Source organism: Salvelinus namaycush, chromosome 3 (assembly GCF_016432855.1).
Source record: "Salvelinus namaycush isolate Seneca chromosome 3, SaNama_1.0, whole genome shotgun sequence".
NCBI classification, from domain to species: domain Eukaryota; kingdom Metazoa; phylum Chordata; class Actinopteri; order Salmoniformes; family Salmonidae; genus Salvelinus; species Salvelinus namaycush.
The window spans coordinates 3,316,548-3,340,463 of NC_052309.1; the positions used below are offsets into that span (position 1 = coordinate 3,316,548).

Consider the following 23,916-nt stretch of genomic DNA (forward strand, 5'->3'; position numbering starts at 1 on the left):
TTTCAGTCATCATTTGCTTGACTGGTGCTGAAGGTCAGGAGGTAGCTGTTGTCAAATAGTATTCAAGTTTGGGGGTTTAAACCAGACGTCTTGCCACAACGTTCTCCTAGCAGTACAATGGGGGGTTTAAACCAGGTGTCTTGCCACAACGTTCTCCTAGCAGTACAATGGGGGGTTTAAACCAGGTGTCTTGCCACAACGTTCTCCTAGCAGTACAATGGGGGGTTTAAACCAGACGTCTTGCCACAACATTCTCCTAGCAGTACATTTAAGTCATTTAGCAGACGCTCTTATCCAGAGCGACTTACAAATTGGAAAGTTCATACATATTCATCCTGGTCCCCCCGTGGGGAATGAACCCACAACCCTGGCGTTGCAAGCGCCATGCTCTACCAACTGAGCCACACGGGACCACGATGGGAGTACAATGGGGGGTTTAAACCAGACGTCTTGCCACAACGTTCTCCTAGCAGTACAATGGGGGGTTTAAACCAGACGTCTTGCCACAACATTCTACTAGCAGCAGCAGTAGCACACAATGTACAATGCAAGCTGCGTGTGGTGTAGGCAGCTTATTGGATAAATGGTGTGTTGGGGTATTTCCCTGTTTAGGGGTCAAAGGCCTTTTGGCAACCAGTGTTAACTGGTTGCTTCATAACTGTTTCTGGTTGCCATGGTTAATCTCTTAAGCAACAATTCATTCCTGATAGAGGAGTGTTTATGTTTATCTTAGTAAACAGTTTGGTTGCGGTCTGGTTGCCGTTAGGGGTTTGTGTTGTGTTTCCTGGGACGAACGGCAGCAGAAGTAGCCGTCTGTCTGGTGATCAGGCATAAAAACAGCTACAGTAGAGGAGACCACAGCAGTTTAGGTTGGAGACAAGGAGACAATACGACTACTTCATGACACATGGTTTACCCTCTCGACTCTTGGAGCCCATGGCTCCTTCCTACAAGGACCAAAGGCCATTGACCAATCTCCTCCATCTCACTCAGTTGGGAGGGAAGTTTTTAATTCTGCATAGTGACAAATAAACACACCTGCTGTCGTTGTGTTGGACATTCACCGGCGTTCACATTCACAGGCAGAATTCACTGGCAGCACTCACAGACAGCATTCACAGGCAGCACTCACAGACAGCATTCACAGGCAGCACTCACAGGCAGCACTCACAGGCAGCACTCACAGACAGCATTCACAGGCAGCACTCACAGACAGCATTCACAGACAGCACTCACAGGCAGCACTCACAGACAGCATTCACAGGCAGCACTCACAGACAGCATTCACAGGCAGCACTCACAGGCTTAATGAATCACCAACACGTTGTCATAAACTCTCCGAGGCGTTGTGATCTGATGTGACTAACTACATTCAGATGTTGGTTCACTCTGCTCTGTGAATCCCTCTGGGCTTCCCTCCAAACACTAATATCTTCCAGCTTGTACATATTATGTAACAATATACAGCATAACAATATATGAACCTCCCTTTTCATTAGGCTATACCAGACCCCTATACGTACAGTTGAAGTCGGAAGTTTACATACACCTTAGCCAAATACATGTTAACTCAGTTTTTTACAATTCCTGACATTTAATCCTAGTAAAAATGTGTTTTAGGTTAGTTAGGACCAGCACTTTATTTTAAGAATGTGAAATGTCAGAATAATAGTAAAGAGAATGATTTATTTCAGCTTTTATTTATTTCGTCACATTCCCAGTGGGTCAGAAGTTTACATACACTCAATTAGTATTTGGTAGCATTGCCTTTAATTTGTTTAACTTGGGTCAAACATTTCAGGTAGCCTTCCACAAGCTTCCCACAATAAGTTGGGTGAATTTTGGCCCATTCCTCCTGACAGAGCTGGTGTAACCGAGTCAGGTTTGTAGACCTCCTTGCTCGCACACGTTTTTTCAGATCTGCCCACAAATTTTCTTCAGGATTGAGGTCAGGGCTTTGTGATGGCCACTCCAATACCTTGACTTTGTTGTCCTTAAGCCATTTTTACACAACTTTGGAAGTATGCTTGGGGTCACTGTCCATTTGGAAGACCCATTAGCGACCAAGCTTTAACTTCCCGACTGTTGTCTTGAGATGTTGCTTCAATATATCCACATAATTTTCCATCCTCATGTTACCATCTATTTTGTGAAGTGCACCAGTCCCTCCTGCAGCAAAGCACCCCCACAACATGATGCTGTCACCCCCGTGCTTCATGGTTGGGATGGTGTTCTTCGGCTTGCAAGCCTCCCCCTTTTTCCTCCAAACATAACGATGGTCATTATGGCCAAACAGTTATATTTTTGTTTCATCAGACCAGAGGACATTTCTCCAAAAAGTACGAGCTTTGTCCCCATGTGCAAACCGTAGTCTGGCTTTTTTATGGCAGTTTTGGAGCAGTGGCTTCTTCCTTGCTGGGCGGCCTTTCAGGTTATGTCGATATAGTACTCGTTTTAACGGTGGATATAGATACTTTTGTACCTGTTTCCTCCAGCATCTTCACAAGGTCCTTTGCTGTTGTTCTGGGATTGATTTGCACTTTTCGCACCAAATTATGTTCATCTCTAGGAGACAGAACGCGTCTCTCCTGTGACGGTATGACGGCTGCGTGGTCCCATGGTGTTTATACTTGCGTACTATTGTTTGTACAGATGAACGTGGTACCTTCAGGCATTTGGAAATTGCTCCCAAGGATGAAACAGACTTGTGGAGGTCTACATTTTTTGGCTGATTTCTTTTGATTTTCCCATGATGTCAAGCAAAGAGGCACTTTGAGGCACTTTGAGTTTGAAGGTAGGCCTTGAAGGCCTTGAAATACATCCACAGGTACACCTCCAATTGACTCAAATGATGTCAATTAGCCTAACAGAAGCCAAGACATCATTTTCTGGAATTTTCCAAGCAGTTTAAAGGCACAGTCAACTTAGTGTATGTAAACTTCTGACCCACTGGAATTGTGATACAGTGAATTATAAGCGAAATAATCTGTCTGTAAACAATTATTGGAAAAATTACTTGTGTCATGCACAAAGTAGATGTCCTAACCGACTTGCCAAAACTATAGTTTGTTAACAAGACATTTGTGGAGTGGTTGAAAAACGAGTTTTAATGACTCCAACCTAAGTGTATGTAAACTTCTGACTTCAACTGTACATGGCTTTGGGCTGTACAGTATTTTGGACACTATTCCATATAAAGAGACTTTGTGTAAAACAACCTTTCAAACCTTCTCTTTTCATTGTTGATGTTTAGTTCAGACCCATTAAATAAGGCTATCAATGTCACTTGATAGGGATTTGGTATGAGATGGTTATGATATGGTATGAGATGGTTATGATTTGGTATGAGATGCTAATGATTTGGTATGAGATGCTAATGATTTGGTATGAGATGCTAATGGTTTGGTATGAGATGGTAATGATTCGGTATGAGATGCTAATGATTTGGTATGAGATGCTAATGATTTGGTATGAGATGCTAATGATTTGGTATGAGATGCTAATGATTTGGTATGAGATGCTAATGATTTGGTATGAGATGGTAATGATTCGGTATGAGATGGTAATGATTCGGAATGAGATGCTAATGATTTGGTATGAGATGCTAATGATTTGGTATGAGATGCTAATGATTTGGTATGAGATGCTAATGATTTGGTATGAGATGCTAATGGTTTGGTATGAGATGGTTATGATATGGTATGAGATGGTTATGATATGGTATGAGATGTTTATGATTTGGTATGAGATGCTAATGATTTGGTATGAGATGGTTATGATATGGTATGAGATGGTTATGATTTGGTATGAGATGCTAATGATTTGGTATGAGATGCTAATGATTTGGTATGAGATGCTAATGGTTTGGTATGAGATGGTTATGATATGGTATGAGATGGTTATGATTTGGTATGAGATGTTTATGATATGGTATGAGATGCTAATGATTTGGTATGAGATGCTAATGATTTGGTATGAGATGGTAAAGATTTACCATCTCTCCTCAGTAAAAGGCACATGACAGCTCACTTGGAGTTTGCCAAAAGGCACCTAAAGGACTCTCAGACCATGAGAAAGATTCTCTGGTCTGATGAAACCAAGATTGAACTCTTTGGCCTGAAAAATGTCTAAAAGCATGTTTTTGCTTTGTCATTATGGTATATTGTGTATAGATTAATGAGGGGGGAAAAAACTATTTAATCCATTTTAGAATAAGGCTGTAACGTAACAAAATGTGGGAAAAGGGAAGGGGTCTGAATACTCTCCGAATTCATTGTATACAGCCTAATGTATCTGTAGCCTACTTTATGTGTATATGTAATGGCTCTACATAGAGCCATGTTACATGGATATCTATTCCACATCAGGTAACTGATGCAAGCAGTAGAATCATATTTAAAAAGCAGGTAAAAATACACCTTTATGGAACAGCGGAGACTGTGAAGTAACACAAACATAGGCACAGACACATACAGTACACACACATGATAGCATACGTACTATACACACACGTACACAATGATTTTGCGTTGTCGATATGTGGTAGTGGCGTATGGGCCTGAGGGATGAATGAATGTATTGTAATGTTTTTAAAATTGTATAACTGCCTTCATTTTGCTGGACCCCAGGAAGAGTTCATGGGGATCCATAATAAATACAAAATAGACTTAGTTAGTGATACACATTATGAGTCTCGACCTCAACCTGGATGCTGACCTCACTCCATCTCAATGTGGACCTGGATCCTGACCTCACTCCATCTCAATGTGGACCTGGATCCTGACCTCACTCCATCTCAATGTGGACCTGGATCCTGACCTCACTCCATCTCAATGTCGACCTGGATCCTGACCTCACTCCATCTCAATGTGGACCTGGATCCTGACCTCACTCCATCTCAATGTCAACCTGGATCCTGACCTCACTCCATCTCAATGTGGACCTGGATCCTGACCTCACTCCATCTCAATGTGGACCTGGATCCTGACCTCACTCCATCTCAATGTGGACCTGGATCTTGACCTCACTCCATCTCAATGTGGACCTGGATCTTGACCTCACTCCATCTCAATGTCAACCTGGATCCTGACCTCACTCCATCTCAATGTCAACCTGGATCCTGACCTCACTCCATCTCAATGTCAACCTGGATCCTGACTTCACTCCATCTCAATGTGGACCTGGATCCTGACCTCACTCCATCTCAATGTGGACCTGGATCCTGACCTCACTCCATCTCAATGTGGACCTGGATCCTGACCTCACTCCATCTCAATGTCAACCTGGATGCTGACCTCACTCCATCTCAATGTCGACCTGGATCCTGACCTCACTCCATCTCAATGTGGACCTGGATCCTGACCTCACTCCATCTCAATGTGGACCTGGATCCTGACCTCACTCCATCTCAATGTGGACCTGGATCCTGACCTCACTCCATCTCAATGTGGACCTGGATCCTGACCTCACTCCATCTCAATGTGGACCTGGATCCTGACCTCACTCCATCTCAATGTGGACCTGGATCCTGACCTCACTCCATCTCAATGTGGACCTGGATCCTGACCTCACTCCATCTCAACGTGGACCTGGATCCTGACCTCACTCCATCTCAACGTGGACCTGGATCCTGACCTCACTCCATCTCAACGTGGACCTGGATCCTGACCTCACTCCATCTCAATGTGGACCTGGATCCTGACCTCACTCCATCTCAATGTCAACCTGGATCCTGACCTCACTCCATCTCAATGTTGACCTGGATGCTGACCTCACTCCACTCTAAACGTCCATCCGCAGACACAGCGAGCCTGTCTCCAGAACTCACTCTCTCTTCTATGTTCTAATTCTATGTTCTATGTTCTAAATCTATGTTCTACAGACACAGCGAGCCTGTCTCCAGAACTCACTCTCTCTTCTATGTTCTAAATCTATGTTCTACAGACACAGCGAGCCTGTCTCCAGAATTCACTCTCTCTTCTATGTTCTAATTCTATGTTCTATGTTCTAAATCTATGTTCTACAGACACAGCGAGCCTGTCTCCAGAACTCACTCTCTCTTTTATGTTCTAATTCTATGTTCTACAGACACAGCGAGCCTGTCTCCAGAACTCACTCTCTCTTCTATGTTCTAAATCTATGTTCTACAGACGCAGCGAGCCTGTCTCCAGACCTCACTCGTGGCACGCCACCAAGCTAGGCGAGGGCCAGCCAGACCCCAGCATGATGCAAATATCCCAGGACCCTCCCTGGCATCACACCTACCCCTCCAGGTTAGTCAATCAATCAACTGATAAATGAAATATATTTCTAAATCATTTTTTTTACAGTTGTCACAGTTTTGAAGCTGTGGTGTTTTCTGACAGGGCCCCTGTCAGAAAGTCCATAAAAGGCTTATTATTTAAGTGGGTTTTATACATTTTACATGGAAATATTTGTATCCTTAAACATGTTAAGTATGAGGGATGTATTGTTCATTATTACATACTGAGTGTACAAAACATTAAGAACACCTGATATTTCCATGACATGGACTGACCAGGTGAATCCAGGTGAAAGATATGATTCCTTATTGGTGCCACTTGTTATATCCACTTCAGTCAGTATACAGTACCAGTCAAAAGTTTGGACACACCTACTCATTCCAGGGTTTTTCTTTATTTCTACTATTTTCTACATTGTAGAATAATAGTGAAGACATCAAAACTATGAAATAACACATAAGGAATCATGTAGTAACCCCAAAAAGTGTTAAACAAATCAAAATATATTTGAGATTTGAGATTTTTTAAACTAGCCACCCCGTTGATGACAGCTTTGTACTCTTGCCACGCAAAAAGTGACACAATCTGGTCAACTTGACAGACTGTGGGAAGCATTTGCAGCCAACGTGGGCCAGCATCCCTGTGGAACCATAAGCACTGTGCAGGACTGTATTGACAGGAAGGAGTTATCTGGTCTACCACATGGACACTGGAGTCTTGAAGATAAAGCAATTCAGACACTACCAAGACCAGAGTAAAGATTGCTAACCATATCTGCTCAATGCCATGGTCTTTCAACAAAAAGCATGTGTGTAATTCTATAGAAGGTTATATAGCCTGGTGAGTCATGCCTTTACGACTGGTTACGTAACAACTATGGTTTCTATAGATTATGGCTAATTCCCAAATGGCAGCCTACAAAAGTAGTGCACTATATAGGGAATAGGGTTCCATAGGGCTCTGGTCTAAAGTAGTGAACTATATAGGGAATAGGGTGCCAAGTAGTGCACTATATATACACAATATGGTGCTGAGTAGTGCACTATATAGGAAATAGGGTGCCATTTGGGACAAAATACCACTCTCTTGTTGCTCAGTTGAACCCAGCTGTTTCTCATGGAGAACAGTAGTATATTATCTTAGACTGAGACTCATGAAAGGACAGTAGTGGAGTATCTTAGACTGAGACGGATGAAAGGACAGTAGTATATTATCTTAGACTGAGACTCATGAAAGGACAGTAGTGTATTATCTTAGACTGAGACTCATGAAAGGACAGTAGTGTATTATCTTAGACTGAGACTCATGAAAGGACAGTAGTGTATTATCTTAGACTGAGACTCATGAAAGGACAGTAGTGTATTATCTTAGACTGAGACTCATGGAGAACAGTAGTATATTATCTTAAACTGAGACTCATGGAGAACAGTAGTGTATTATCTTAGACTGAGACTCATGAAAGGACAGTAGTGGAGTATCTTAGACTGAGACGGATGAAAGGACAGTAGTGTATTATCTTAGACTGCGACTCATGAAAGGACAGTAGTGTATTATCTTAGACTGAGACTCATGAAAGGACAGTAGTATATTATCTTAGACTGAGACTCATGAAAGGACAGTAGTGTATTATCTTAGACAGACTCATGAAAGGACAGTAGTATATTATCTTAGACTGAGACTCATGGAGAACAGTAGTATATTATCTTAGACAGACTCATGGAGAACAGTAGTATATTATCTTAGACTGAGACTCATGAAAGGACAGTAGTGTATTATCTTAGACAGACTCATGAAAGGACAGTAGTGTATTATCTTAGACTGAGACGGATGAAAGGACAGTAGTGTATTATCTTAGACTGAGACGGATGAAAGGACAGTAGTGTATTATCTTAGACTGCGACTCATGAAAGGACAGTAGTGTATTATCTTAGACTGAGACTCATGAAAGGACAGTAGTATATTATCTTAGACTGAGACTCATGAAAGGACAGTAGTATATTATCTTAGACTGAGACTCATGAAAGGACAGTAGTATATTATCTTAGACTGCGACTCATGAAAGGACAGTAGTGTATTATCTTAGACTGAGACTCATGAAAGGACAGTAGTATATTATCTTAGACTGAGACTCATGAAAGGACAGTAGTATATTATCTTAGACTGAGACTCATGAAAGGACAGTAGTATATTATCTTAGACTGAGACTCATGGAGAACAGTAGTATATTATCTTAGACAGACTCATGGAGAACAGTAGTATATTATCTTAGACTGAGACTCATGAAAGGACAGTAGTGTATTATCTTAGACTGAGACGGATGAAAGGACAGTAGTGTATTATCTTAGACTGAGACTCATGAAAGGACAGTAGTGTATTATCTTAGACTGAGACGGATGAAAGGACAGTAGTGTATTATCTTAGACTGAGACTCATGAAAGGACAGTAGTGTATTATCTTAGACTGAGACGGATGAAAGGACAGTAGTATATTATCTTAGACTCAGTCTCATGAAAGGACAGTAGTATATTATCTTAGACTGAGACTCATGAAAGGACAGTAGTGTATTATCTTAGATTGAGACAGATGAAGGGACATTTGATCCACCAGTCAACTGCCTGTGAAGTCGATGTGTTTAGGACAGCTTGTTTGTAGATGGGTTAGCCGACAACGTCACTAAAACGATGCACATGCTTCAATGAGGCAGAAGGCAGTGTGTTGTTGTGATTCTGGATGTCCAGACAACTAGCAACAATGACAAGAAGCTACCATGTGGGGAATTGTAGGTGGCTCGTTTCATCTTGGTATTGATATGATGTCTTGTTTTTATGTGTTTTGACTGATGTCACGTCTATGCTAACACAGCTAAATTCGCTAGCTAGCTAACCAACAACTGTAACGGTGTATTTGAGAGACAACAAGTGTTCATTGTGCACATGTATTTATGTTTTCAGTAAACATTTGGAGACTAAATATAGTTTACATGTTGTCAAAAATCAAAGCCAACCCCGTCTGTTTGGCACCATAGTTGCACTCGCGTCGGTTTTGTTGCTAAACAACCAACCTGTCTGTATGTAGACTGTTGTTGTGTTCAGACCAGGACATTGAGGCCCTATCAGTCAGTGATGTCAGAAAATAATGAGGGGGTGGGGGGGGGGGGGGGGTATTGACGTCATCTGTCTGCTATGGATGGACATTCCTGGTGACACCTCCCCTCACCTCTACCGTTCCCATGGCAGCTCCCACTCCCTCTCGGGTTGTCCGATGTTGGCAGTTATTTGCTGAGAGAGAAGAGAAAGTGAGAGAGGGTGGAGGAGAGAGAGAAGAGAGAGGGAGAGGCAAATAGCAGCCTGTCCAGTTCTGAAAGTATGGTAGGAGATAAATGAAGGTAATTGGTCGGAGAGAACTGGAGGTAATTGCGCTGCTATAAGAGCGATTAGTGCTGATCTCAGAGCTGTTACGTCCTCCTCATATTCATTACTGCTGTAGAAATGTCAACCAACACTGGGCCTCTACCATCCCCCAACACACACAGGCATGCAGACTACACACACGTCACATGTACGCACGCACTGCTTCTCACAGAACACATACCAGTCAGGACAACACACACACTCACAAACACACACACACACACACACACACACACACACACACACACACACACACACACACACACACACACACACACACACACACACACACACACACACACACACACTCTGCCTGCCATCCCCCCCTCCTCCACCTATATAACCATACAAGGGCAACAAGCCCAGGGGCCACATTGATGTTTTAAACTGGCTTAATCAACAGGGAACTGCTATTGTTTTATACTGGATAAATCAACAGGGAACTGCTATTGTTTTATACTGGATAAATCAACAAGGAACTGCTATTGTTTTATACTGGATAAATCAACAAGGAACTGCTATTGTTTTATACTGGATAAATCGGTGGGGAATTGTTACATAATGAAAAAAATCTATTCAGATACAAACTTATACGAACAACAATTTACAGACACAGACAACATCTCCTCTGCCCAGACCCACATGCTCACACCTCCATCCCTAGTGCCTGGTCACACCTCCATCCCTAGTACCTGGTCACACCTCCATCCCTAGTACCTGGTCACACCTCCATCCTTAGTACCTGGTCACACCTCCATCCTTAGTACCTGGTCACACCTCCATCCTTAGTACCTGGTCACACCTCCATCCCTAGTACCTGGTCACACCTCCATCCTTAGTACCTGGTCACACCTCCATCCCTAGTACCTGGTCACACCTCCATCCCTAGTACCTGGTCACACCTCCATCCCTAGTGCCTGGTCACAGTCACACCCCCATCCCTAGTGCGCCTGGTCACAGTCACACCTCCATCCCTAGTACCTGGTCACACCTCCATCCTTAGTACCTGGTCACACCTCCATCCTTAGTACCTGGTCACACCTCCATCCCTAGTACCTGGTCACACCTCCATCCCTAGTGCCTGGTCACAGTCACACCCCCATCCCTAGTGCGCCTGGTCACAGTCACACCTCCATCCCTAGTACCTGGTCACACCTCCATCCTTAGTACCTGGTCACACCTCCATCCTTAGTACCTGGTCACACCTCCATCCTTAGTACCTGGTCACACCTCCATCCTTAGTACCTGGTCACACCTCCATCCTTAGTACCTGGTCACACCTCCATCCTTAGTACCTGGTCACACCTCCATCCTTAGTACCTGGTCACACCTCCATCCTTAGTACCTGGTCACACCTCCATCCTTAGTACCTGGTCACACCTCCATCCTTAGTACCTGGTCACACCTCCATCCTTAGTACCTGGTCACACCTCCATCCTTAGTACCTGGTCACACCTCCATCCTTAGTACCTGGTCACACCTCCATCCTTAGTACCTGGTCACACCTCCATCCTTAGTACCTGGTCACACCTCCATCCTTAGTACCTGGTCACACCTCCATCCTTAGTACCTGGTCACACCTCCATCCCTAGTACCTGGTCACACCTCCATCCTAGTACCTGGTCACACCTCCATCCTTAGTACCTGGTCACACCTCCATCCTTAGTACCTGGTCACACCTCCATCCTTAGTACCTGGTCACACCTCCATCCTTAGTACCTGGTCACACCTCCATCCTTAGTACCTGGTCACACCTCCATCCTTAGTACCTGGTCACACCTCCATCCTTAGTACCTGGTCACACCTCCATCCTTAGTACCTGGTCACACCTCCATCCTTAGTACCTGGTCACACCTCCATCCTTAGTACCTGGTCACACCTCCATCCTTAGTACCTGGTCACACCTCCATCCTTAGTACCTGGTCACACCTCCATCCTTAGTACCTGGTCACACCTCCATCCTTAGTACCTGGTCACACCTCCATCCTTAGTACCTGGTCACACCTCCATCCTTAGTACCTGGTCACACCTCCATCCTTAGTACCTGGTCACACCTCCATCCTTAGTACCTGGTCACACCTCCATCCTTAGTACCTGGTCACACCTCCATCCTTAGTACCTGGTCACACCTCCATCCTTAGTACCTGGTCACACCTCCATCCTTAGTACCTGGTCACACCTCCATCCTTAGTACCTGGTCACACCTCCATCCTTAGTACCTGGTCACACCTCCATCCCTAGTACCTGGTCACACCTCCATCCTTAGTACCTGGTCACACCTCCATCCCTAGTACCTGGTCACACCTCCATCCCTAGTACCTGGTCACACCTCCATCCTTAGTACCTGGTCACACCTCCATCCTTAGTACCTGGTCACACCTCCATCCTTAGTACCTGGTCACACCTCCATCCCTAGTACCTGGTCACACCTCCATCCTTAGTACCTGGTCACACCTCCATCCCTAGTACCTGGTCACACCTCCATCCTTAGTACCTGGTCACACCTCCATCCTTAGTACCTGGTCACACCTCCATCCTTAGTACCTGGTCACACCTCCATCCTTAGTACCTGGTCACACCTCCATCCCTAGTACCTGGTCACACCTCCATCCTTAGTACCTGGTCACACCTCCATCCTTAGTACCTGGTCACACCTCCATCCCTAGTACCTGGTCACACCTCCATCCCTAGTACCTGGTCACACCTCCATCCCTAGTGCCTGGTCACAGTCACACCTCCATCCCTAGTACCTGGTCACACCTCCATCCTTAGTACCTGGTCACACCTCCATCCTTAGTACCTGGTCACACCTCCATCCTTAGTACCTGGTCACACCTCCATCCTTAGTACCTGGTCACACCTCCATCCTTAGTACCTGGTCACACCTCCATCCTTAGTACCTGGTCACACCTCCATCCTTAGTACCTGGTCACACCTCCATCCTTAGTACCTGGTCACACCTCCATCCCTAGTACCTGGTCACACCTCCATCCTTAGTACCTGGTCACAGTCACACCCCCATCCCTAGTGCGCCTGGTCACAGTCACACCTCCATCCCTAGTACCTGGTCACAGTCACACCCCCATCCCTAGTGCGCCTGGTCACAGTCACACCTCCATCCCTAGTACCTGGTCACACCTCCATCCTTAGTACCTGGTCACACCTCCATCCCTAGTACCTGGTCACACCTCCATCCTTAGTACCTGGTCACACCTCCATCCCTAGTACCTGGTCACACCTCCATCCTTAGTACCTGGTCACACCTCCATCCTTAGTACCTGGTCACACCTCCATCCTTAGTACCTGGTCACACCTCCATCCTTAGTACCTGGTCACACCTCCATCCTTAGTACCTGGTCACACCTCCATCCCTAGTACCTGGTCACACCTCCATCCTTAGTACCTGGTCACACCTCCATCCCTAGTACCTGGTCACACCTCCATCCTTAGTACCTGGTCACACCTCCATCCCTAGTGCCTGGTCACACCTCCATCCTTAGTACCTGGTCACACCTCCATCCCTAGTACCTGGTCACACCTCCATCCCTAGTACCTGGTCACACCTCCATCCCTAGTACCTGGTCACACCTCCATCCTTAGTACCTGGTCACACCTCCATCCTTAGTACCTGGTCACACCTCCATCCTTAGTACCTGGTCACACCTCCATCCCTAGTACCTGGTCACACCTCCATCCTTAGTGCCTGGTCACACCTCCATCCTTAGTACCTGGTCACACCTCCATCCTTAGTACCTGGTCACACCTCCATCCTTAGTACCTGGTCACACCTCCATCCTTAGTACCTGGTCACACCTCCATCCTTAGTACCTGGTCACACCTCCATCCTTAGTACCTGGTCACACCTCCATCCTTAGTACCTGGTCACACCTCCATCCTTAGTACCTGGTCACACCTCCATCCTTAGTACCTGGTCACACCTCCATCCTTAGTACCTGGTCACACCTCCATCCTTAGTACCTGGTCACACCTCCATCCTTAGTACCTGGTCACACCTCCATCCTTAGTACCTGGTCACACCTCCATCCCTAGTACCTGGTCACACCTCCATCCTTAGTACCTGGTCACACCTCCATCCCTAGTACCTGGTCACACCTCCATCCTTAGTACCTGGTCACACCTCCATCCCTAGTACCTGGTCACACCTCCATCCCTAGTACCTGGTCACACCTCCATCCCTAGTACCTGGTCACACCTCCATCCTTAGTACCTGGTCACACCTCCATCCCTAGTACCTGGTCACACCTCCATCCCTAGTACCTGGTCACACCTCCATCCTTAGTACCTGGTCACACCTCCATCCTTAGTACCTGGTCACACCTCCATCCTTAGTACCTGGTCACACCTCCATCCCTAGTACCTGGTCACACCTCCATCCTTAGTACCTGGTCACACCTCCATCCCTAGTACCTGGTCACACCTCCATCCTTAGTACCTGGTCACACCTCCATCCTTAGTACCTGGTCACACCTCCATCCTTAGTACCTGGTCACACCTCCATCCTTAGTACCTGGTCACACCTCCATCCCTAGTACCTGGTCACACCTCCATCCTTAGTACCTGGTCACACCTCCATCCTTAGTACCTGGTCACACCTCCATCCCTAGTACCTGGTCACACCTCCATCCCTAGTACCTGGTCACACCTCCATCCCTAGTGCCTGGTCACAGTCACACCTCCATCCCTAGTACCTGGTCACACCTCCATCCTTAGTACCTGGTCACACCTCCATCCTTAGTACCTGGTCACACCTCCATCCTTAGTACCTGGTCACACCTCCATCCTTAGTACCTGGTCACACCTCCATCCTTAGTACCTGGTCACACCTCCATCCTTAGTACCTGGTCACACCTCCATCCTTAGTACCTGGTCACACCTCCATCCTTAGTACCTGGTCACACCTCCATCCCTAGTACCTGGTCACACCTCCATCCTTAGTACCTGGTCACAGTCACACCCCCATCCCTAGTGCGCCTGGTCACAGTCACACCTCCATCCCTAGTACCTGGTCACAGTCACACCCCCATCCCTAGTGCGCCTGGTCACAGTCACACCTCCATCCCTAGTACCTGGTCACACCTCCATCCTTAGTACCTGGTCACACCTCCATCCCTAGTACCTGGTCACACCTCCATCCTTAGTACCTGGTCACACCTCCATCCCTAGTACCTGGTCACACCTCCATCCTTAGTACCTGGTCACACCTCCATCCTTAGTACCTGGTCACACCTCCATCCTTAGTACCTGGTCACACCTCCATCCTTAGTACCTGGTCACACCTCCATCCTTAGTACCTGGTCACACCTCCATCCCTAGTACCTGGTCACACCTCCATCCTTAGTACCTGGTCACACCTCCATCCCTAGTACCTGGTCACACCTCCATCCTTAGTACCTGGTCACACCTCCATCCCTAGTGCCTGGTCACACCTCCATCCTTAGTACCTGGTCACACCTCCATCCCTAGTACCTGGTCACACCTCCATCCCTAGTACCTGGTCACACCTCCATCCCTAGTACCTGGTCACACCTCCATCCTTAGTACCTGGTCACACCTCCATCCTTAGTACCTGGTCACACCTCCATCCTTAGTACCTGGTCACACCTCCATCCCTAGTACCTGGTCACACCTCCATCCTTAGTGCCTGGTCACACCTCCATCCTTAGTACCTGGTCACACCTCCATCCTTAGTACCTGGTCACACCTCCATCCTTAGTACCTGGTCACACCTCCATCCTTAGTACCTGGTCACACCTCCATCCTTAGTACCTGGTCACACCTCCATCCTTAGTACCTGGTCACACCTCCATCCTTAGTACCTGGTCACACCTCCATCCTTAGTACCTGGTCACACCTCCATCCTTAGTACCTGGTCACACCTCCATCCTTAGTACCTGGTCACACCTCCATCCTTAGTACCTGGTCACACCTCCATCCTTAGTACCTGGTCACACCTCCATCCTTAGTACCTGGTCACACCTCCATCCCTAGTACCTGGTCACACCTCCATCCTTAGTACCTGGTCACACCTCCATCCCTAGTACCTGGTCACACCTCCATCCTTAGTACCTGGTCACACCTCCATCCCTAGTACCTGGTCACACCTCCATCCCTAGTACCTGGTCACACCTCCATCCCTAGTACCTGGTCACACCTCCATCCTTAGTACCTGGTCACACCTCCATCCTTAGTACCTGGTCACACCTCCATCCCTAGTACCTGGTCACACCTCCATCCTTAGTACCTGGTCACACCTCCATCCTTAGTACCTGGTCACACCTCCATCCTTAGTACCTGGTCACACCTCCATCCTTAGTACCTGGTCACACCTCCATCCCTAGTACCTGGTCACACCTCCATCCCTAGTACCTGGTCACACCTCCATCCCTAGTACCTGGTCACACCTCCATCCCTAGTACCTGGTCACACCTCCATCCTTAGTACCTGGTCACACCTCCATCCCTAGTACCTGGTCACACCTCCATCCCTAGTACCTGGTCACACCTCCATCCCTAGTACCTGGTCACACCTCCATCCTTAGTACCTGGTCACACCTCCATCCCTAGTACCTGGTCACACCTCCATCCTTAGTACCTGGTCACACCTCCATCCCTAGTACCTGGTCACACCTCCATCCTTAGTACCTGGTCACACCTCCATCCCTAGTACCTGGTCACACCTCCATCCTTAGTACCTGGTCACACCTCCATCCCTAGTACCTGGTCACACCTCCATCCTTAGTACCTGGTCACACCTCCATCCCTAGTACCTGGTCACACCTCCATCCCTAGTACCTGGTCACACCTCCATCCCTAGTACCTGGTCACACCTCCATCCCTAGTACCTGGTCACACCTCCATCCCTAGTACCTGGTCACACCTCCATCCCTAGTACCTGGTCACACCTCCATCCCTAGTACCTGGTCACACCTCCATCCCTAGTACCTGGTCACACCTCCATCCCTAGTACCTGGTCACACCTCCATCCCTAGTACCTGGTCACACCTCCATCCCTAGTACCTGGTCACACCTCCATCCTTAGTACCTGGTCACACCTCCATCCTTAGTACCTGGTCACACCTCCATCCCTAGTACCTGGTCACACCTCCATCCCTAGTACCTGGTCACACCTCCATCCTTAGTACCTGGTCACACCTCCATCCCTAGTACCTGGTCACACCTCCATCCCTAGTACCTGGTCACACCTCCATCCCTAGTACCTGGTCACACCTCCATCCTTAGTACCTGGTCACACCTCCATCCTTAGTACCTGGTCACACCTCCATCCTTAGTACCTGGTCACACCTCCATCCTTAGTACCTGGTCACACCTCCATCCTTAGTACCTGGTCACACCTCCATCCTTAGTACCTGGTCACACCTCCATCCCTAGTACCTGGTCACACCTCCATCCCTAGTACCTGGTCACACCTCCATCCCTAGTACCTGGTCACACCTCCATCCCTAGTACCTGGTCACACCTCCATCCCTAGTACCTGGTCACACCTCCATCCCTAGTACCTGGTCACACCTCCATCCCTAGTACCTGGTCACACCTCCATCCTTAGTACCTGGTCACACCTCCATCCCTAGTACCTGGTCACACCTCCATCCCTAGTACCTGGTCACACCTCCATCCCTAGTACCTGGTCACACCTCCATCCCTAGTACCTGGTCACACCTCCATCCCTAGTACCTGGTCACACCTCCATCCTTAGTACCTGGTCACACCTCCATCCCTAGTACCTGGTCACACCTCCATCCCTAGTACCTGCATAATTGTTTGCAACATGGCCTTAAACTTGACCAATGAGTTTTTCTCGTCACCCATGCTGTTTTAATATCTAAATAATTCACCATTAGATTTTAATGATGGCGGATTGGTTGATTTACACATTTCTAGTGTACATTTTTTTCTTCAAGATGAGTGATGAGAAGAGAATCGTCCAGCCCATTGGGCATCTCACTACACCCCCATATGCCATGTCTTGAAATATGCAGATAGACACATTAAAAGTAAGGTTCCAATGTAATACTTCTTGTTACTGTGTGACACTCATTTCACTGATGGTTATGTGTCCTAATATCAACGACTAAAGACTCCATTTTGTTATTTTGCTATTTTATTTTTGACTACTTTCTGATGGTTTCAAGTATGTACCATGTAGCCCCCATCACAGACAATACATCAAGATAGTAACGGTACTGTGAAAATACAGAAATTAGTTTATTGATGGAGCTAACGCTTCCTTACTAGTGATCGTTGAGCTGCTCCACATTCACATGTACATTCTATATGGCATCCTATTCTCAATATAGTGCACTTCTTCTACATGTCTACTTCTGCACTACAGGGCTCTGGTCAAAAGTAGTGCACTATGTAGCCGGGTTAGTGCACTTCTTCTACATGTCTACTTCTGTACTACAGGGCTCTGGTCAAAAGTAGTGCACTATGTAGCCGGGTTAGTGCACTTCTTCTACATGTCTACTTCTGTACTACAGGGCTCTGGTCAAAAGTAGTGCACTATGTAGCCGGGTTAGTGTACTTCTTCTACATGTCTACTTCTGTACTACAGGGCTCTGGTCAAAAGTAGTGCACTATGTAGCCGGGTTAGTGCACTTCTTCTACATGTCTACTTCTGCACTACAGGGCTCTGGTCAAAAGTAGTGCACTATGTAGCCGGGTTAGTGCACTTCTTCTACATGTCTACTTCTGTACTACAGGGCTCTGGTCAAAAGTAGTGCACTATGTAGCCGGGTTAGTGCACTTCTTCTACATGTCTACTTCTGCACTACAGGGCTCTGGTCAAAAGTAGTGCACTATGTAGCCGGGTTAGTGCACTTCTTCTACATGTCTACTTCTGTACTACAGGGCTCTGGTCAAAAGTAGTGCACTATGTAGCCGGGTTAGTGCACTTCTTCTACATGTCTACTTCTGCACTACAGGGCTCTGGTCAAAAGTAGTGCACTATGTAGCCGGGTTAGTGCACTTCTTCTACATGTCTACTTCTGCACTACAGGGCTCTGGTCAAAAGTAGTGCACTATGTAGCCGGGTTAGTGCACTTCTTCTACATGTCTACTTCTGCACTACAGGGCTCTGGTCAAAAGTAGTGCACTATGTAGCCGGGTTAGTGCACTTCTTCTACATCTCTACTTCTGCACTACAGGGCTCTGGTCAAAAGTAGTGCACTATGTAGCCGGGTTGGGGTCAATTCAAATTGAAGGCAGTCAATTCAGGAAGTTATTATTTTTTTAATCTTTTTTTATCAGACATAAAAAAATTATAAAAAATAAAAAAACGTTTTAAAGTAAATCAGTTCTACTTTTCAGTTTATTGATAAGTCATGGGCCCAAACCTGCTATGAATGGAAAGTTGGTTCCATCTGGGGACACTGTACCAGTCTCTCTGATCTCATGTCCCTCCAAGTGTTTAATGATCTATTCTTCTATGACAATGAACACAGTAATGATATCTCTTAAGGTTGTGTTGCAACATCATCAAGCCACTACTCATGTATTCCTTTGACATACAGACAGTAGATATAGTCTTCACAGTTGGTACTGATGATAGGGATTTCCCATTAAACAGAAACCTGCTGCTGTTTTAACCTGTAAGTATTTGGTTATAAGTCTATTGCTGACTTCACTTAATTCATTTCCATGGAAATGGCCAATAAAAGTATCCTATAATACTGTATTGTAGTTCCTATTTGTCCAGTTTGACATCTGCCTGTTGTGTTAGCAGAGTGACAGCAGGATGTGATGTTGATAGTTTCTTCTTCTCTCTCTTATTCCTCTCTGTCTCTCTCTCTCTTTCCCTTTCTCCTTTACACCTCTCTCTCTCTCTGTCTCTCTCTCTCTCTTTCCCTTTCTCCTTTACACCTCTCTCTCTCTCTGTCTCTCTCTCTCTCTTTCCCTTTCTCCTTTACACCTCTCTCTCTCTCTTTCCCTTTCTCCTTTACACCTCTCTCTCTCTCTGTCTCTCTCTCTCTTTCCCTTTCTCCTTTACACCTCTCTCTCTCTGTCTCCCCCTCTCTTTCCCTTTCTCCTTTACACCTCTCTCTCTCTGTCTCTCTCTCTCTTTCCCTTTCTCCTTTACACCTCTCTCTCTCTGTCTCTCTCTCTCTTTCCCTTTCTCCTTTACACCTCTCTCTCTGTCTCTCTCTCTTTCCCTTTCTCCTTTACACCTCTCTCTCTCTCTGTCTCTCTCTCTCTTTCCCTTTCTCCTTTACACCTCTCTCTCTCTCTGTCTCTCTCTCTCTCTTTCCCTTTCTCCTTTACACCTCTCTCTCTCTGTCTCTCTCTCTCTCTTTCCCTTTCTCCTTTACACCTCTCTCTCTCTCTCTTCTCTCTTCTTCCTCTGTTTCTTCCTCCTTTACTCCCTCTTTCTCTCTGTCTCTCTCTCTCTCCCTCCTTTAATCGCTCTCTCTTTCTCTTCCCCAGTGCGTCCACTACAGACCTGTCGGGCTACGACCCAGGTTACCTGAGGAAGAGTCCAGACCAGTACAGTTCTAGAGGAAGTATGGAGAGCCTTGGGGAGCAACACAGCCACCCAGCCTACAGGTACTGCTCTTTAACATGGGCTTTTTATTACCTTTTTGTTATGCCTTATTGATCCTTGTCTTGTCTTTGTAATCACCATTTCCAGAGAGGACCACAATGGAAATAAGCCTCCAGGTTGATCGTGTTTTTACCCTACATAATATGTTATGCTGCCTCCAGCTGGAGCAGCCTACTACTGCTAATTAACTAATCAATTCAATCAATCAAGTAAGGATAAATAAAGTGTTCCTGTACTCTCCAGCTCTTCCTGCCACCAGCTGTGTGCCTCCAAGTCCTCCAACAGTATGGACCACCTTCACAGTAAGAGAGACTCAGCCTACTCCTCCTTCTCCACCAGCTCTAGTATCCCAGAGTACCTTGCGGCCGCTCCGACCTTTGGTAAGGAGAGGTCGTACTCCATGGAGACGGTTCCGCAGAGGGGCGGGATTAGTGGAGGGGGCGGGAGTGGGGCTGGGGCGGAGGGAATGCAGCAAGCTGACATCCGATATGTCCGTACGGTCTACGACCCCCAGCAGGGCGGTGCTCAGGAGCATGAGGTTAGCTCCGCCTCTGCTTCGTTGCTACGCAACCACGAGGCTGGCAGGGCGGGGTCTTGTAGTGTGGGCGGGGCCGCCTGTTACCGCGGCACCAGTAGCAGTAGTAACAGCAGTGGCGGAAGCAGCGGTGGTGGTAACCATGGTATTAACCCCAACCGTCACAGTGTTGGGCCCATTTGGGGTCAGAGCGCCAGCCGCAGTTCCTACGAGAGCCTGAAGGGGGCGCCGGCTCCTCCCATGCGGAGCGATAGCTACGCGGCTATCAGGAACCATGAGAGGCCAAACTCGTGGTCCAGCCTGGATCAGGCTCGCTCCCTCAGGGCTCTCCACAAGGGGTCCACCTCCTCCTGGTACCACTCCTCTGGCTCCGTGGCCTCCAGCTCGGGGAAGGGCTCCTTCGGGGCAGAGGGCCAGCTCCACACCGTCATAGAGAAGAGTCCCGAGAGCAGGTATTAAGTCCATTCTATTGTATCTATTAGCAAACCCATAGACATCATGAGTTGTGTTTGTTTCACCAGTCATCAGTGTCTCTGTGGCTCTAATGTAGGCATGTGTATGTTGTTGTTGTCGTTGTTGTTGTTATAAAACACGTCTTATTCTTCTTCTAGCCCCACCACCAAGCCCAAACAGGGCGTGAGTCAGGGCTTCTCGCCGCCCCCCGAGCCCCAGCAAACATCCACCCAGTCTGGCTGCCTCATGCTGCCCCAGGGCATCTATCCTGTACCCCCGCCGGAGCCCCACTATGCCCAGATGCCCACCAGCAGCCCCAACCCCAGCAGCGTGTACCCAGCTTTGGCCAGGGAGAGCAGTCTGAGCAGCCTGAGAGAGCTCCAGGGGTTAAGGCTGGGGGTCAGTGTGGATACAGGGATGGCGGTAGTGGTGGAGAATGGATACCAAAGCAACCCCTCTTCGTCCTCCTATGTCACTTCCTCTGGCCAACCTCAGCATCCTGACTTTGCTCAGCCTCCACCCAAACAGCCAGCTCAGCCTCCACCCAAACAGCCAGCTCAGCCTCCACCCAAACAGCCAGCTCATCCAACCCAACCCGCAGACAGAGTGGGAGAAAAGTCAGGGTACGAGGAGACCCAAACTAAACTGGGTCTCTACAAGTCTCATCTGAAGGGGGAGGGACAGACCGTGTCCCAAAGGCAGAGCCAGCGGAGCCAAGGACAGGGACAGGGTCAGAGCCAAGGACAGGGTCAGAGCCAAGGACAGGGTCAGAGCCAGAGACAGGGTCAGGGTCAGAGCCAAGACCAGGGACAGGGTCAGAGCCAGGGTCAGAGCCAGGGTCAGGGACAGGGTCAGAGCCAGGGTCAAGGACAGGGTCAGAGCCAAGGCCAGGGACAGGGTCAGAGCCAAGGCCAGGGTCAGAGCCAGGGTCAGGGTCAGGCATCCAGACCCTGCTCAGCCCAGTCTATAGGCCAGTCTATAGGCCAGGAGAGAAGGGACCCATACACTCCAGTCCAGCCGCGGGGAGAGAGGCTACCCAGGTACTCCCAGGGCTCAGAGAGCTACCCTGAGCACCACCGACAGGACCAGGTCAGGGAGGAAGGGCAGGTCAGACACACAGAGCCCAGTCACTACACTAGTCACCCAGTGGCAGGCACCACCATGCCCAGTAAGATCGCCCAGGGACATGTTCCCAAGGGGAGCAGCAGCAGAAGTACCCCAGCACAGGTGTCTGACCAGCTGGTAGAGCAGAGGGCCCAGGGGCCTGACCAGCAGGTAGAGCAGAGGGCCCAGGGGCCTGACCAGCAGGTAGAGCAGAGGGCCCAGGGGCCAAACCAGCAGGTAGAGCAGAGGGCCCAGGGGCCTGACCAGCAGGTAGAGCAGAGGGCCCAGGGGCCTGACCAGCAGGTAGAGCAGAGGGCCCAGGGGCCTGACCAGCAGGTAGAGCAGAGGGCCCAGGGGCCAGACCAGCAGGTAGAGCAGAGGGCCCAGGGGCCAGACCAGCAGGTAGAGCAGAGGGCCCAGGGGCCTGACCAGCAGGTAGAGCAGAGGGCCCAGGGGCCTGACCAGCAGGTAGAGCAGAGGGCCCAGGGGCCTGACCTTCAGGTCAATGACCAGAGATCCAGGTCCCCCCTCTGGCACTACAGCAATCCAATTCCCCCCCAGCGGCAGAGGGACCAGAGGGGACCAGAGCACCCCCTGACCCAGCTGGAGAACGCCCTAGCAGATGTCCAGCGCTGTGACAGTCCAGAGAGCTCCGCCAACAGCCAGAGCAGCCACCAGAGGAGCCTCTCTGTTCTGGAGAAGGTGAACCGCTTCGAGCGCCGCAAGCAGGACCATGGGCAGGGGAAGCAGAGGAGTAAAAGCACCAGCGCCAGCCACACCAACCCGAGGCCCTCTTCCTCCCGTCCAACCCAGCCCCAGCCTCAGCCCCAGCACCATGAGAGGGCCATGAGCTATGGTGCTGGTATGGATGACCTGTGTAACATGCTGGAGAGAAGCAACAGCCCCAGCAGCACCTGCAGAACACAGAGCTCCTCCTCTAGCTCACATCATGGGAAAACTACGGTGGCCCACGAGGGTCATCATTACGCAGAGCAGCAGAGGCCAGGGAGTTGTGACCAGACCCAGCCTCAGAGCTCCAGGTACCCCCATCACCACCACCCTAATCCCCAGGACCCTCACCCTGGCTCGGCACTGCAGAGGAGCAGAAGCCCCTTCCAACTGGGGAGCCAGGAGGGCCAGGAGGAGAATGGCCATGACAGAGACAGGTAATTGTTCAATATTGTATATACAAAGTGTACAAAACATAAGGAACACCTTCCTAATATTGAGTTACACCTCCCCTTTTGCCCTCGGAACAGCCTCAATTTGTCGGTGAATGGACTCTACAAGGTGTGGAAAGCGTTCCACAGGGATGTTAGCCCATGTTGACTCCAATGCTTCCCACAGTTGTGTCAAATTGGCTGGATGTCCTTTAGGTGGTGGACCATCCTTGATACAGTCGGGAAACTGTTGAGAATGAAAAACCCAGCAGTGTTGCTGTTCTTGACACAAACCGGTGCGCCTGACACCTACCACCATACCCACTTCAAAGGCACTTAAATATTTTGTCTTGCCCATTCACCCTCTGAAGGGCACACATACACAATCCATGTCTCAATTACCTCAAGGTTTA

General features: G+C 48.2%; 1 protein-coding gene across 1 annotated transcript in view; it reads left to right on the plus strand.

Moving 5' to 3' along the window:
- Positions 1–6,158: 6,158 nt before the first annotated feature.
- Positions 6,159–23,916, plus strand: part of shroom3 (shroom family member 3) — a 47,403-nt gene continuing 29,645 nt past the window's right edge. Inside the window, exons 1-4 of the mRNA XM_038989549.1 lie at positions 6,159–6,272; positions 20,134–20,253; positions 20,495–21,238; positions 21,398–23,509. Of these exons, the coding sequence (XP_038845477.1) occupies positions 6,223–6,272; positions 20,134–20,253; positions 20,495–21,238; positions 21,398–23,509 (3,026 nt within the window). The 5' untranslated portion in view covers positions 6,159–6,222. The remainder of the gene's footprint in view (positions 6,273–20,133; positions 20,254–20,494; positions 21,239–21,397; positions 23,510–23,916) is intronic.